The sequence below is a fragment of the Pleurodeles waltl genome, chromosome 7, assembly GCF_031143425.1.
Source record: "Pleurodeles waltl isolate 20211129_DDA chromosome 7, aPleWal1.hap1.20221129, whole genome shotgun sequence".
In the NCBI taxonomy this organism is placed as follows: Eukaryota; Metazoa; Chordata; class Amphibia; order Caudata; family Salamandridae; genus Pleurodeles; species Pleurodeles waltl.
Genome location: NC_090446.1, coordinates 129,594,498 through 129,608,957, shown reverse-complemented (window position 1 = coordinate 129,608,957; position 14,460 = coordinate 129,594,498). Strand labels below are relative to the sequence as shown.

The 14,460-nt window shown below is 45.1% G+C and overlaps 1 protein-coding gene across 1 annotated transcript in view; it reads left to right on the top strand.

Annotated features, from left to right (window-relative positions):
• Positions 1-14,460, top strand: part of RAD21L1 (RAD21 cohesin complex component like 1) — a 1,043,689-nt gene that overhangs the window by 156,619 nt on the left and 872,610 nt on the right. The window contains exon 4 of the mRNA XM_069243305.1: positions 7,674-7,773. Within this exon, the coding sequence (XP_069099406.1) occupies positions 7,674-7,773 (100 nt within the window). The remainder of the gene's footprint in view (positions 1-7,673; positions 7,774-14,460) is intronic.

The following is a 14,460-nucleotide window of genomic DNA, read 5'->3' as shown; positions in this document are numbered from 1 at the left end:
AATTCCAACAAACCACTCCAGGAGCTTCTTTTACAGATTACAACAATGATGGAAAAGGGAGCAATTGAAATCATACCGAAGTCTCAGAGGGAAACTGGTTTCTACTCTTGCGTCTTCCTCATTTGGAAAAAGATGGGAGACTGGCGCCCCATCTTAGATCTTTGACAACTGAACAAGTTACTGAAAAAAACAATCATTCCGGATGGTCACTCGTCAGGATGTATTACACTTGCTCAATCAAGGGGATCACATGACTGCCTTAGCATTTGGTCTCAGATCAGCTCCTCCAGTGTTCACCAATGTCTTGGCTCGGGTGGCAGCATATCTCAGACAAAGGGGAGTTGAAGTGTTTCTGTACTTAGACGATTGGCTCGTAAAGGTGAACACAGTGTGCCAAGCAGTCAGGGACACAGCAACATGCCTATCCCTTTTCCAAACCTTAGGCCTCTCAGTCAGTTACCAAAAGTCACACCTAACTCCTACAACCAGCATCACCTTTCTAGGAACCGTATTCGATTCGGAAGAAGCAAAAGCCTTCGTCTCTCAGGAGAGGCAGAAAAAGATTTGAAGTCTAGCGATATGCCTCTACAAAAAATCCACCTCTGTCCGAATCTACAAATCTTTTCTGGGGATGCTCTTCTCTTGCATTACCTTGATAACATAGTGCCATCTCCACATGAGATCTCTTCAAGAACAGTTAGACAACCAGTGGGTGCAAATCAACGGATTGTTCAACACTGTTGAAATAACCCCACCAATGAAGCAGGCCATGAAAATGAAATGGTGGTCGAAGACATCGCACATCTCTGAGGGTCTGTCCTTCCTGAATCAAAGCCCTGAACATGTAATGACCACAGACGCATCCCTAGAGGGATGGGGCGCTCCTCTCCCCGACCTGACAGTGAGAGAGAAATGGACCAACCAGGAATCACATCAACTTGCTAGAATTAAAAGCATCTTCCTAGCACTCATCCTTCCTAGCCAGGATCAAGGACTCATCCGTTTTGATCCGAACCAACACCACCACAAGCATGCACTACCTCAACAAGCATGCACTACCTCAACAAGCAAGGTGGTACACGCTCACCAGCACTATCTCTCCAGGACCAAGAGATATGGAATTGGCACTTTGACATCACAGAACTCTCAGGGCGGAGCACGTTCTAGGAGTGTACAACTCTTACAGACTCATGAAGCAGGACAACAGCAAACTGCCACGAGTGGGAGCTCAAACAGGAAACCCTCAATTATCTTTTTCTTTGTTGGGGCAAGCCCAGTTTAGACCTCTTCGCGACAAAGGAGAACAAGAAATAAAAGTACTACACAAGCTGGTAACTGCTGAGAGGGTCGTGGGGGAATGCATTTTTGATCAAATGTTCAGGAATCTATTCTTACACTCCACCCCCCCTTCCCCTCCCCTCCTATTCCACTGATCCCAAGAGTTCGAAAGAAAATGAAAAGGGAACCTGCCGGCTGTTACTTATAGTTCCAAAGTGGCAGTGCCAGTTTTGGTTCACGGAGCTCCTACTCCCCTTGGAGCAGCCTCACATTCTGTTAGAACCATTACCGAACTTACTAACAATGTATCGAGGCCAGATCTGTCATCCAAACACGACTTCTCTTCAATTGTTGGCCTGGCTCCTGAATTCAGTAAAATTGCTGAGCTAAATATTCCAACCAATTGTCGAAGTGGTCGCTGATGCTAGAGCCCAGACTACAAATAAAAATATAAACTCAATTGGAAAAGATTCTGTATATGGTGTAAGGATTCCGATGTCCACCCTCTGACATCTGTTCCAGAATAGATACTTGCATATCTTCTTTAGTTGGCAAAATCAAGTCTTTCACACTCATCCATCAAGGTACACCTGGCAGCCATTTCTAGATTTCGCCTTACCCTGGATTCTCCATCTTTATTTTCTTCTAGAATAGTAAAACAATTCCTTAAGAGACTATTAAGGTTGTTTCCTCCAATAAAAATCCCTCCCTGGCATCTCAATGTTGTACTATTGCAAATGATGAAGCATCCATTTGAGCCTATACACAAGACTGAGTTGAAATACATTTCCTGGAAGACAGTGCTTCTCCTAGCGCTTACTTCAGCAAAGAGGATCAGTGACACCCAGGCATTTACAATTACTCACACTGTCATCCTCAGAACTAATCCTAAATTTATCCCTAGGGTTCCCTTGGACTTTCATCTGAACGAACTAGTAATATTGAAAATGGTTTTTTTCCAAATCCTCGAACTCCAGCAGAAAGAGCGCTACATTCCATAGATGTCGAGCGATGTCTCAAATTCTTCATACAAAAGACTGCTTTCGCGAAGCAGACCAATTGTTTGTAGTCTATGGACAACTAAATAAGGGATATCCTGTTACTAAGCAAACTATAACTCTGTGGATTGCTGCCACCATACAGTTTTGTCATCAGCTTGCAGGAAAACCATTGACAGACAAGGTCAAGGCCCACCCCACCAGAGCTGTCTCCACCCCGCAGCTCTTTTTGCAGGGGTGCCTATGCAACAAATATGTCGAGTGGCAACTTGGTCTAGCAGGCACACGTTCACTCAGCACTACTGCCTCCTTGCCACAGAAAGCATGGACGCAGTAGTAGGACAAACAGTTCTACTGAATTTATTTGCATAAGGGGAGACACTTATTATTTTTTCCCCACAGTCAGCTATTTGATTTGCATCACATTCTATATATATTATAATGTTTACTGCTAACTACTCTGATTCAAGCATGTGAATCTATGAAAGATACCCCAATACTGGAGGAAAAAAATGTTACTTACCTGTATATGTGGTTCTCCAGTTTTGCTATCTTTCATAGATTCATATGCGATCCTCCCTCCTCCCAATAAAGGCTCACCTCATGTCGTGTTACATACATCACTTGTGCTAGAAAATCTGAGAGACTGGAGCCTTTGTGGTGAGGGTTCTAAAGGGTTCTGTCACCTGAATGGCTGGACATTGGGTAATTTCTAGTAACACTGATAAGCTATTCAAGTGAATGTCTTTTGCATTAACATCAATGTAAAATTTGAATTTGCTGCTTTATATGTACTGTAAGACTCCCACTTCAATGACTGGGCATGATTCAAGCATGTGAATCTATGAAAGATACAAATACTCGAGAATCACAGTTACAGGTAAGTAAAGTATTTTCTTTGTCATCCCAAATGCAAGGATTTTTCAGCTGACTGTCTGAACTGTACTTAGATGACGCTGCCATGCTGCTGGTCTTGATAAAGGTAGAGGATGTGCAACAACTTATTTTCTCCCAAGGGGAAAAAAAAAACACCCAGCTACCACCTTTTGTAAGTGGCCATGCCAGTTTCAAAAGGGGAGTACATTTCACATCCAAACCCTTCATTACGTGCCTACCATTTCTCTCCTTACTTTATCATGGACTGGAAACGCCCTAGCCGCATCACAGTTGAAGTGTTGGGTCACTGCCAACCTTACAGCTATAGGTGACCTTTTCAAAGACTGCTCTCCTCCCATTTGAGGAGAAAACTGAACAATACGATATTCATACAGGGCAGTTCTTAACATACAGTGCGCTGACTTGAGTGCTTTGACTGGATTGCGGTATTAATGCAGAAAAGCCACCCTCATATTGTTATCTATTACCTTCATGTCATGGGCACTAGCAGACGTCTTAGCTAATTTACCTAGGTCATCCGAGACCATACCTGGGTACCCCAGACTGGCCTACAGGATTATGGGAGTTTAACTTTGGGAAGACCCTTAATAATAATCGAAGGGTAGGCCAACACCTTAGCCTATTCTTTGTGTTGAGCAATGCCTGGTTCAAACCTATTTAGTTATTCCATGTGCATAGAGCCGATCTCACTCCTGCGGAAATAAGCTAATATATTCCTGGCACGAACTCCTGTTGTCCACGCTGCCAGTTACCTTGCAAAATTTGGCAGAAATTGTCACACCTCTATCAAATGACAGGGAGCATTACATTGCACAGCTGGAAGGCTTGCACACTAAGCCTATTTTAGTGAACCTGAAAGATCAAGCTTGCAGCCCTCTTTACTGACCTTGCTTTATGGCTCATGAAGTGCATAGTGACTTGACCCTGGAAAGCAAGTACACCCACACAGGTGTCTGTGGCGTCAATCGGTGAAATGCGCAGAAGCAAAGAGCAGAGCACTCACACGATAAGTTAGGGGCCTGTGAAAGCACATCCCATCACAGAGCCTGGCACATTGTTAACCGCCTTCTAGACTCAGCCCAGAGATGATACCCACCCTCTCTGAATGCTCTGTCCTGCACAACAAAAACCTCTCTAACTCTGGAGGCGAGTCCCTACTAGGGGAAAAAAAAACAACTGCACATAGCCTAACACTTCTGTACAAAACTGCTTCACTTCTATTCATGATATAAGTCACAAGCTGTCCCTCTTTTGCCCTTTTACTATCTAATCATTGAAGCTGGTTCATCACTATCCACTGGCCTTAGTTACTTCACAAGGTGTGGTTATGTTAGTAACCCCCACTCAGTTAAATGTAGAAAAGCTTGTCAGGTTCATGCTGATAAACGACCTCAGTAGCTAGAGCCTACCGTTGGTGCTTGTAACAAAGTGAACAGCTCAAGCAGGCATTTATGATATCTAGGCTAACTTTGTCAAGTTCATATCATATGCTTCATTTGCACTGGGTTACTTGCAGTATCATGAATCAGGAGATATGCCTATAATGTTCTGTTCTATTGAAAGCCCAATAACGATATTAAAAAAGGGTTTCCTATGTCATCGGAGCTATAAGAAATACATTTGATGCTAAAAGGCTTCTGAATGTCAAGTATGATTTCTCATTTGACACCAAGCCCCTTTTTGATGGTGACAAAACTATTGTTGAGAGAGAACACAACTAGTGAGTCTATTCTGAGGATACCGAAAGCAGAAGTATAATAATTGTGGTATTACATCTTCCATCAAATCCCTTTTGAGCTAGGGTGCATTGTCCTCTAAATGACATTGAACTGCTTCAACAGAAACAGAAGATGCACAGGCAGAAGCACGCCTACAACTGAAACCTGCAGCCAGACTCCTGCTGCGACTTTTGCAAGGAAAAAGCATTCTTCCATCTCTTTAAATGAGCTCGTACTTTGACGGAGAGCAATATTTAGCCTCCCATGGAAACAAAGCTCTAAAGCCCCTCAGCCACTCCCCTGAATGATTAATACAACATGGTTGTTGGGCTGCTACAATTGGTCACGGAGAGGCACTACAAAAGTTTGTAGATGACCTCCCTAAGGATGTGAAGATTTTGGAGACACCCTGAATTAAGACTTATTTCGAACCAGGTCAGTTTTGCAGTAGCAAAATCCACTGGATGTGTAGAGAATAGTTAGTCTAATGGTCTGGTAATATGAAGATTCTCGTTGCTCCATCTTACAGTGCTTAAATTGGGTGGCCAGTAGTGGTGTCTCAACCTACCCTTGGATATCTTTTTGTCAGTCACACAGATCATGAAATGCACAACATTAAGGTGGCGATACAAAAATAAAGAACTACATACCTGCGACAAAAGGTCTACATCGAAACACTTTCAGCATTGTTTTAAGAGACCCATGAGTTGATCATAATAAACTACGGGTGCTTCTTTAACAGCAAATGACCACCTCAGTGTTCTCTAAATTTGGGATGAAGGGGTCAGCTGATTGAAAGGGCATAGTTACTCTGATACCACTGAGTCAGCAATAGTAATCAGTCTAACTTATACCAAGCTACAATGATTCTGATAGCACCGTAGTAGCCTTGACAAATGTGTCACTGAATGATGTCCGCAAAGCCATATAGTGCCCAACGCAGCGCAACATGATTTCCCTACCTTCAGTGCAGATCCCAAGCTTGCTCTTTCCTGAGGGTCATGAATTTTCCTCATATAAAATCTTTTATATTTGCAGTGCTATGTGTCCTCCAAAGCGTAAAGGTTTTAATAAGCCTTGTAGGGATTCTGAGAGAGATCTCCCTCACAGACGACGACCCTCCCCCCCCCCCCCCCCCTCCCCCCATGCCACCTGCTTTTGATATTTTGGTTTGGACCATGATTCCCACTTCTGTGATTATGCACCAAAGTCCTTCAATCAGTGCAAGGCCAAATTGTTAATGGCTGGGCCTGTGATGGTAGGGGGAGTAGTCGTTGGTCAAGACAGTGTTCCAGTTCGCCCTCATATTCCCCAGGCACAAAAAGGAAGAAGCAGAAAAAGCATGGAAAGGGTAGGTCTCCTTGATCACTCCGATCTCTCGCCAGATCTTCATCCCCTGAACTGAGATTGGTAGTACTGGAGCCTTCTGTAACTGCTCCTGACGGCTCCACGCCTGTGTGTTTTGGTGGTCTCATCCAACACCAGTGTCAACGAGAGACATGCATTCCTGTCTCTCATATATCTTCTCTAATATGATGGTATGATGTTTTCGTGCTTTTTCATCCAGTTTCTTCAGGTTTGGGCAGTGCATTATTCCAGAAGAACTGTTAGTGACTGCACATATATAATAGTAAAATGTTGCTACTACATATAAGAGGCGACTATCTTAGAATCCTTTTCGGGGATCTGTTGGTTCAGGTCCTGACTAAAGCGACAAGACCCAATGGGGCTTAGTTGGTTGAAACATGTACACTGCCTAGTGTAAGAGATGGAAAGGGTCATTGACATGTTCCCTTGTAAATCACGTGTTTTAAACCTTGCCACAACCACTAAAACACACTAAAGAAACAATAGGTGTTATAGTTAATTTTATTGTTTGCATCATCCCAGATCCCACTCAGTATTCATTAAAAATATAGTAACACTCCCTGCTTGTGGAGGACGAGCCCACCCTGACACAGTAGGTGTCGGAAGTGTTGACTCAATAAAGCATGCCACTGGTTAATACTGGTGGATGAGGGTGTCTCAAAGTTTTTTAAAAGATTTAAAAAAGATTTTTTGAGGTTTCTTAGGTCCATATTGGGGCCCTCTTTCCGTTTTGATTGTTTCGATTCATACCATTGAGCATTCAATGCTTTATCTGATTAGGATAATACAGCCCTTAAACCTGTCCTGAGATGTTAGTAGATTGATCAAAATAAAGACTATTTTTCAGGTATGTAAAAAGTGGAATTAGTGGATGGAACAGGGTAGCACATTAGATCAATTCTAATCTTCAAATGTGTAGAACATATTTAAAAAACAGTGTCTCACAAGTTCTTGAGATTTAGACTCCATTATTCTTTCTACGCAAGGGAACTGTAAAGGTACAAATTGTAGATTGCCATGTGTTATAGAAGAAAACATGTTTCTCACTTTTTTTGTACTTGTTCAACATTAGAGGCTATTTAATGTGTTTGGGAATTAATAGTTTAATTCTTATGGTGCAAGTCGCAGTTAAATTTTGTCACACTGATAGCTCATCTTCTGAAAATTTTGGATGATTTGTACAACATGTTTGAGACAATATTAGGTCAAATGGTGCTTAATATGACTTTTAGATTCAGTAATGAAGTTCCATTTGTGCCTGGATTTTAAAATGTTACTCTGTGCATCTCTACGTAATTTTAAGAAGTGGTAATATACACAATAATACTTTGTATCTACTGCAAATTAAGTTTATCATTATCATTCATTTCAAAGAAAGCTTCATTGTCCTTTTGTATCTTGTGTTTTGAAATAGGTGTAGTTGATCTTCCTGGAGATAATCTGGAAGCCACCTACAATGCCATAACTCTGCCTGAAGAGTTTCATGAATTTGAAATGAAGCTTCCTGACATAAAGTAATGCTTTTATTAAACTGTTGCAATATTGGCAGATGTATGTCCTTTCGCGTTTAACCTATTTTTGTAGACTATTGTAGCATGTGGAGTGGTTAAAACCTATTGTAATTAAGTTGATAACGAAGCTTAGTAGTGCACATATTTATCTTGGAACAGGATTATAAAAAAAAAATCTGACTTAGTGATTTTTGTTTTCCCATGCAAATGTGAAACAAAATGTTTGATATGTGTACTGTGCATACTCTTGCCATCTGTGTTGTTTGGGAGTGTGCAACTTGTCCTTCAAAAAAGCCTCCCAGTCACAAAACAGTGACCCCACCTATTGCTGGTAATGCGCATGGACATTGCCTCCATTTTTAGATTGTTTCTTTTCCTGCTGTGGGGTTGAGAAGTGTCTCACAAAGCTTCGGGTCTATGCTTTGTGGTGGTTTCTCAGAGCCCGTTCGGATTCTCTAGACTCGTCAATGTAAGCAATTGTCGCATCTTCTTTGTCTTGAAGCGTCACGCACCTTCATCCAAGTCTACAACCAAGACTTATCGGGGGCCTGTTAGGGGCTTTGCCGCTATGGAGCCTTGTCTGCAGTTCGACGCCCACGAATGTTCCATCTGTGACGGTCATAACTCCATTCAGTAACTGACCAAAGTGCTGCTTCACATTTTCATGGACAGACCTACATCAGATGTGTAACCTCTGTCTCCGGATCCCAACAAAGGCCTCCTGTACTGCTGACCTTGCCTTCAGTAATAAGAAGACCATGTGCTACTATCAAGCCTGACACATCACATCTATTTCCATGGTGCACCAGCAGAACCATGACACTGCTGATCTTTGCAGAAAAGGACGTTGAAGCCGAGCCACAGCCGAGGACTTCGGCCGCAAATGGCCACGTCTTCACAATGTAAGAGAGCTCTGAGGTCCAAGTGGATGAGTCGCCGTCTTCCCAACGTCATCCACCGGAGATGGCTTTCATGAATAAGACCACCCCACCTCCTCCACATCTATGGTTTGTACAGGGGCAGAGCTTTGCCAGAGTGGGTCAAGCTTTGAGCCCAGAAGCCTGCCACAGTGCGTCCTATTTACCACTGCCAGAAGGCCGTGGTCGGCACCAACACTATGCTTTGGACCTGGCATCCACACACATCCCGGCGCTAAAGCCCATAAGTCATTTGGCTTCAACCACCATGTCCTAAGGGCATCGAAGACTCTCTCCAGACCATCGGCAAACTTGAAATTCTCAGAGCCAAAATACATCTCAGTGCTGCCAGCTCATCTGCTATTTTTGGTGCTGAAACAGTCTGCATCCAGAGCGCCATCATCTTCTGCCTTCTAGGATCAAGATCAGTCCATTCTTCAACGCACTCAAGATGAGCTTGATGCCTGGCAGCATGAGATCCTCATACACCCTTAGGCTGGTCATATCCTTGCTCAGCCTCCCGCGAAGGTCAAAGACTGCTCCACACAAGAGGAAGCTGAAATTTGAGGAGGCCAGTGGAGCCTGTGCCTATAACCCCTCAGCGCCATGACAGAGGTGCTAGTCCACCACATCCTCTTCCTTGTTTCCTTCCATAACACCTTTCTCATCCTCATTTGACTTCCTCTCTACTTCACCACTCCTTTACCCCTACAAGTTGCTAACCCTTCATCCCACTCTCTACAGGGAGTGACCACATTGTGGGTGAGGTGGAAACAGTCCAGGGTACCCTCCTGAGCCTTATGACATGCCTTTAGACCCACATCCTCAGGCGACCCGTGAGACGACTTTATGATGACAACCCACCTGGGGATACTAATCCTGACTTGTACCCTGCAAAGTCTTTCCTGCACAAGCACACTACCATCTACCACTAGTTTCTCCGAATGGCGGCGACATATCATAAAGTAGAGTTGCATTAGCTACCAGATTATGATTTCTTCCTGTAGACACACTTTCACTCAGCCTTCCATGCAGTACCTCCCGTACTAAAAAATAATGCTTAAGCCTGCTTCCGACATCTTTAAGGAGCCTGGGACTGGCAAGGTTATTACAACCTGGGTGGATAGAAATATTAGGTGCCCCCTCTCTGACCTGGTTAACATTAGGGAAAAGTTTCCACCTAACTCCCATACTGTGCATACCGCCCTCAAAGGTGCCTGTGCCCAGGGTTTGGGTAATGCACTGCCTCCAGACAGGGAAAGTAAGAAGAAATATGCGACGGGGAAACAAGTCACTGCTCAGTCTGCCACACATTGGCACATTGCCTATTCTTTTTTTCCTTGGTACGACAAGGCGCGGTGGGACGAGATGGAGGGGCTTCTTCAAGACCTCCCGTACCAGTGCAAAAAGAAATTGTGGCTCCGAGCAGGCTCCTCTCCCACACCAATATTCATTGTGTTCTTGATGCTGCTGACACTGAAGCCTGTGGAATAAATTTGTGTCCTTCGCTGACCCACTGGGCTGTGTTTCAACTCCAAACTATTAAGTCCAGCACAACCTGCTCTTTGATGGGGCGTACCTCTTTGGACTGCGGGCTGACCACACGCTCAAAGATAAATGAGGGCACTGAGACCACAAAGGCCATGGGAGCACTACAAACACCACCTTCCCGTGGTTCCTTTCATTAGTCTCAGTAATGCGGAGGTTATAAAACAACCTCCCTGAAGCATCAACCTCTTTCCAGAGACATCCATGTCTTTCCACAGACAGTGACTTGCTTGCACTTCCCCCTAACCACATAAAACCTGTCTGGGGTTAATGACCACAGAGGTTTCTGTTCCAGTGGAGGGAATCATCTGAGACCAATGTGTTCTCAACATCCTAAGCAAGAGTTACTGATTGTAACTTTCAGATACACTATGAAACATCCCTCCACGCAAACACACCCTATCCTAGAACATTAGTGCCTACTTCAAGAAGGAGAGGGGGTACTTATTTGCAAGGGGGCCCTAGAGCCTGTGCTGTTCCAACACCACCACAAGGCAGTATATATTCCCCTCACTTTCTCATTCCCAAAAAGGACTAGTATCTCGGGCCCATTTGCGATTTTTAACTTCTTAACAAATCCATCCTCTCAGAGCATTTCCATGTGCTAACACTCCAGTTTGTCATTCCTCTACTACAGAAAGCTGACCTCATGACTTCCCCCGACCTGAAGGATGCCTACTTTTACATCTTGATCCACCCGGCACATCACCAGTTCCTCAGTTTGTGGTAAGTGGCCAGCATTATCAGTTTAAAGTGCTACCCTTCGAGGTCACCACAGCCCTTAGGATGTTTACAAAGTGTCTTGCCGTAGTAGCAGCTTATCTCTGGAGAAATGGCACCCACGTCTTCCTTTACTTAGACAACTTGCTGATCAAGAGTGCAATCAAATAGCAGTGCTTTGCCCATACACAGGCCATCACAGATCTCCTACACGGTATAGGATTTACCATCAGTATCACAAAGTCCCATCTCCAGCCTAATTGCTGCTTCCCCTTTTTCAGTCAGATTTTCAAGTAACGGTCAGGAAGGTCATGTGCCTCCTCTGCATGATGGCCTCTTCTGTTGCCATAGCTCTCATGCTAGGTTACAAATGCAATCATTTGCAAGCGTTCCTCGCTGTACAGTGGTCACAAGCACATGGTCACTAGGAGGATCTAGTGTTGATTGTAGCCACACATCACTCTCTGCAGTGGTGGAACGGCAACAACTTGTTGCAAGGCCGGCACTTTCTCAACCCAGTGGCACAAGTGACCCCACTAAAAATGCAAAATGACCAAGCTTTACTTCCAGGTTCCCATATCCACATCCACAGTCCATGGGCGATGCACTATGGATGAACTGGTTGTGATATTTGCCTACACGTTTTTGCTTCCACCCCCCCCCCCCCCTTCTTCCAGTCGTAGTTCAGAGGCTTGGGCAAACATCCTTTATTCTCTTCCTAGTAGCTACCAACTGGGCCAAGCAGCCCTGGTTCACCACCATCCTTGACCCATCCCTGGTGCCCCACGAGAAGCTGCCCAACTGGCTGGATCTTCTCATGCAAAAATCAGGTCATTTTCAGGCACCCGAACCCCAAGCAAGCTTAATCTGGGCTCTTGACATCCTAACATTTGGCCATCTCAACCTCCCTTCAGAATGTATGACCATCCTTAGGGGGGCCTACAGGACTACAAGAAGAGCCTGCTACACAGCCAAATGGAAGAGGTTTGGGCGCTACTGTCTTCTAGACATATTGACACTCTCAAAGCACCAGTCCAGGACATTGTCATCTGCTTCACTTGCAGAAATCAGACCTTTTATCAAACTTCATTTAGCTGCTGTTGCCGCTTACCTTCAAACCAGGGAGCGCACTTAACTATTCAGGGTTCCTGTTATTTAAGCCTTTATGGAGGATCTCAAAAGGGTATTTCCGCCATGGGTGCCACCAGCACACATGTGGAGCTTCAACATTGTTTTAACAAGACTTACGGGTCCTCTTTTTGAGACACCCGTGTCCTTTACAGTTTCTTTCAGGGAAGGTAACCTTTCTAGTAGCTATTACCTCCCTCGGGCATGCCAGTGAGCTTCAGGCTCTTACCTTGGAAGAACGTTTTTCCAAGTCAGGACAATTCCGAAGCTTTGACTAGTCCACTCAGACCCTGCTCTACCCATGAAGGGGCCTCTGTTGCCTTCTTGGATGACCTTCCTATAGCAGACATCTGGAAAGCAGCTACCTTGTCTGCTCCACACACTTTTAGGGAGGACTCCTTTACAGTCTATGCACAGCTCTATATATCTACAGCTACACATGCCACAAACTGAAAATGTTGCTTACCCTGTAAGTTTCAGCTTGTGGCACGCTCCTCTCTTTTGATGTTGCAGACACTTTTCCTTCTTTAAGTGTTCATCTTCTTCTGCAACTCTATTCTCCATTTAGATCCTCACCCTCCGTGTAGCAAAAAAATAAAATAATCTAACAATGAAGCCTATGCCCATGCGCATTACCAGCAGAAGGTGGAGTCACTCGTTACTTGAAGATTTCTTCAAACAAAAACAAGTTGCACACGCCCTAGCCCAACACTAGACAACAGGAGTATCTCAAGGCATGTGACTCTACAGCACTATACGCCAGAAACAGATGCTTTAAAGCAGTTGTTCTGATGGATACAAATACATCTGGATTCCTCACCTTATGAATTTTCCCAATGCGCCAGCATTCGACTGAAAATCTTCTTACCAGCTCTCCACAGGACGAGGACCTCACAATTGCCTGGCTCTGCACGCGACTCCGTCTAACGTCATGTGACAATAAGAGATCCTCGCCGGCGTGCTGACGTTAGTTCCCTTTTTTCTGTGCCTTCGATGCTAACGGTTTTCTCCTAGCTATTGCAACTGTTGAAGTTGTTCCATCTTGTTTCTGGTTACAATGTCTCCTCCTAGGAAGTCGGGGTTTAAGCCTTGTTGGGAGTGCAGGGTTCACATGTCGGTTACAGACCCTCATGATGATTGCCTTTGGTGCTTGAGTTCAGAGCATGACGTTGGAGTGTGTGTCCTGCCAAAGCATGAATCCGAAGGCGCTGAAGGAGAGAGAAGCCAAACTCTTTTTGGCTAAGGCGAAGAAGGGACATAGAAGCCATCGTAGATCGTCTTCTCACATTTTGTCAAAAAACATAAGCAGCATCAACAAGACTCTAGGCGTCGTTCGTCTCGAAGCCGTTCAAGGTCAAGATCTCCATCTAGACGGCGACGTGGTAGGTTAGTCCTATGACTCCACAGCCTCAAAGCCCTCAGGCTTCTCCGGCGCCATCGATCTTCGAGGTGGTCGCGCCTCAAAAGAGTCCTTGCTTTTTACCCGCGGTGCAGGATTCAGATGCTCAGCTGGTGCAAGTGCCGCAGGAAGACCAGCGGTATCCTGCCTTCCCAGCTCTGGGAGCAGATCCTGCAGCATTTTTAAATGCCATGTTTAATGCTATGGCCCCCCTGGTGCACCGGCTGGTTCCACGGGTCCATTGGCATTTACATTGGGCTCCCGGGCTCCTTACAAGACGGCGCTGTTTATGCCCTTTTATCCAGCTGAGGGTGCTGGTTCGGCACCAATGACATCGCCTTATAGACCTGCGGCGCCGATGACATCACCTTATCAGTCGACGCCGATGACAGAGCCTCAGGTGTCCACGGCGCCGTATGGATCTGGATCGCATTGTCTCCTTCTCCTGGTCCGCGTCTTTCAGTCCTTATGCCGGTGTCATCGACGTCGGCTAACTGTCGATGCCAAGGTTAGAGGCCAGGCTGAGGTCGCGCAGAAAAGCTTTAAGGCTTATAGAGGAGCAGGAGTACCAAAGGCAGCTGCTGGAAGGAGGAGATATTGTGGAGCCCTTGGGGGAATACCAAGGACTTGACTCAGCAAGTGGGCTAGACACTTCCCCGGAGTGGGACCTTTCTTCTCCAGGGTAGTTTACAGAGGAAGCGGCCTCTTTCCATACTGTGGTCAGAAAGGCGGCAAATTTCTTGGATCTTCCGTTGCCTGCTGCTGAGGTGAAAACTAATATTCTAACTGAGGTCCTGCATCCTTCTTCGGCTTCAGCAGAACCGTTGCTTCCATTTAATTATGCTCTTACGTAGCCTATTTTAGAGGTATGGAGAAAGCCTGTGTCGTCCCCAGATGTCAACAGATCTGTGGCAAGGCGGTATCGGGTGGCTCCTGGAGATCTGGCATTTTTGTCAAAACATCCCACCCCGGAGAGTC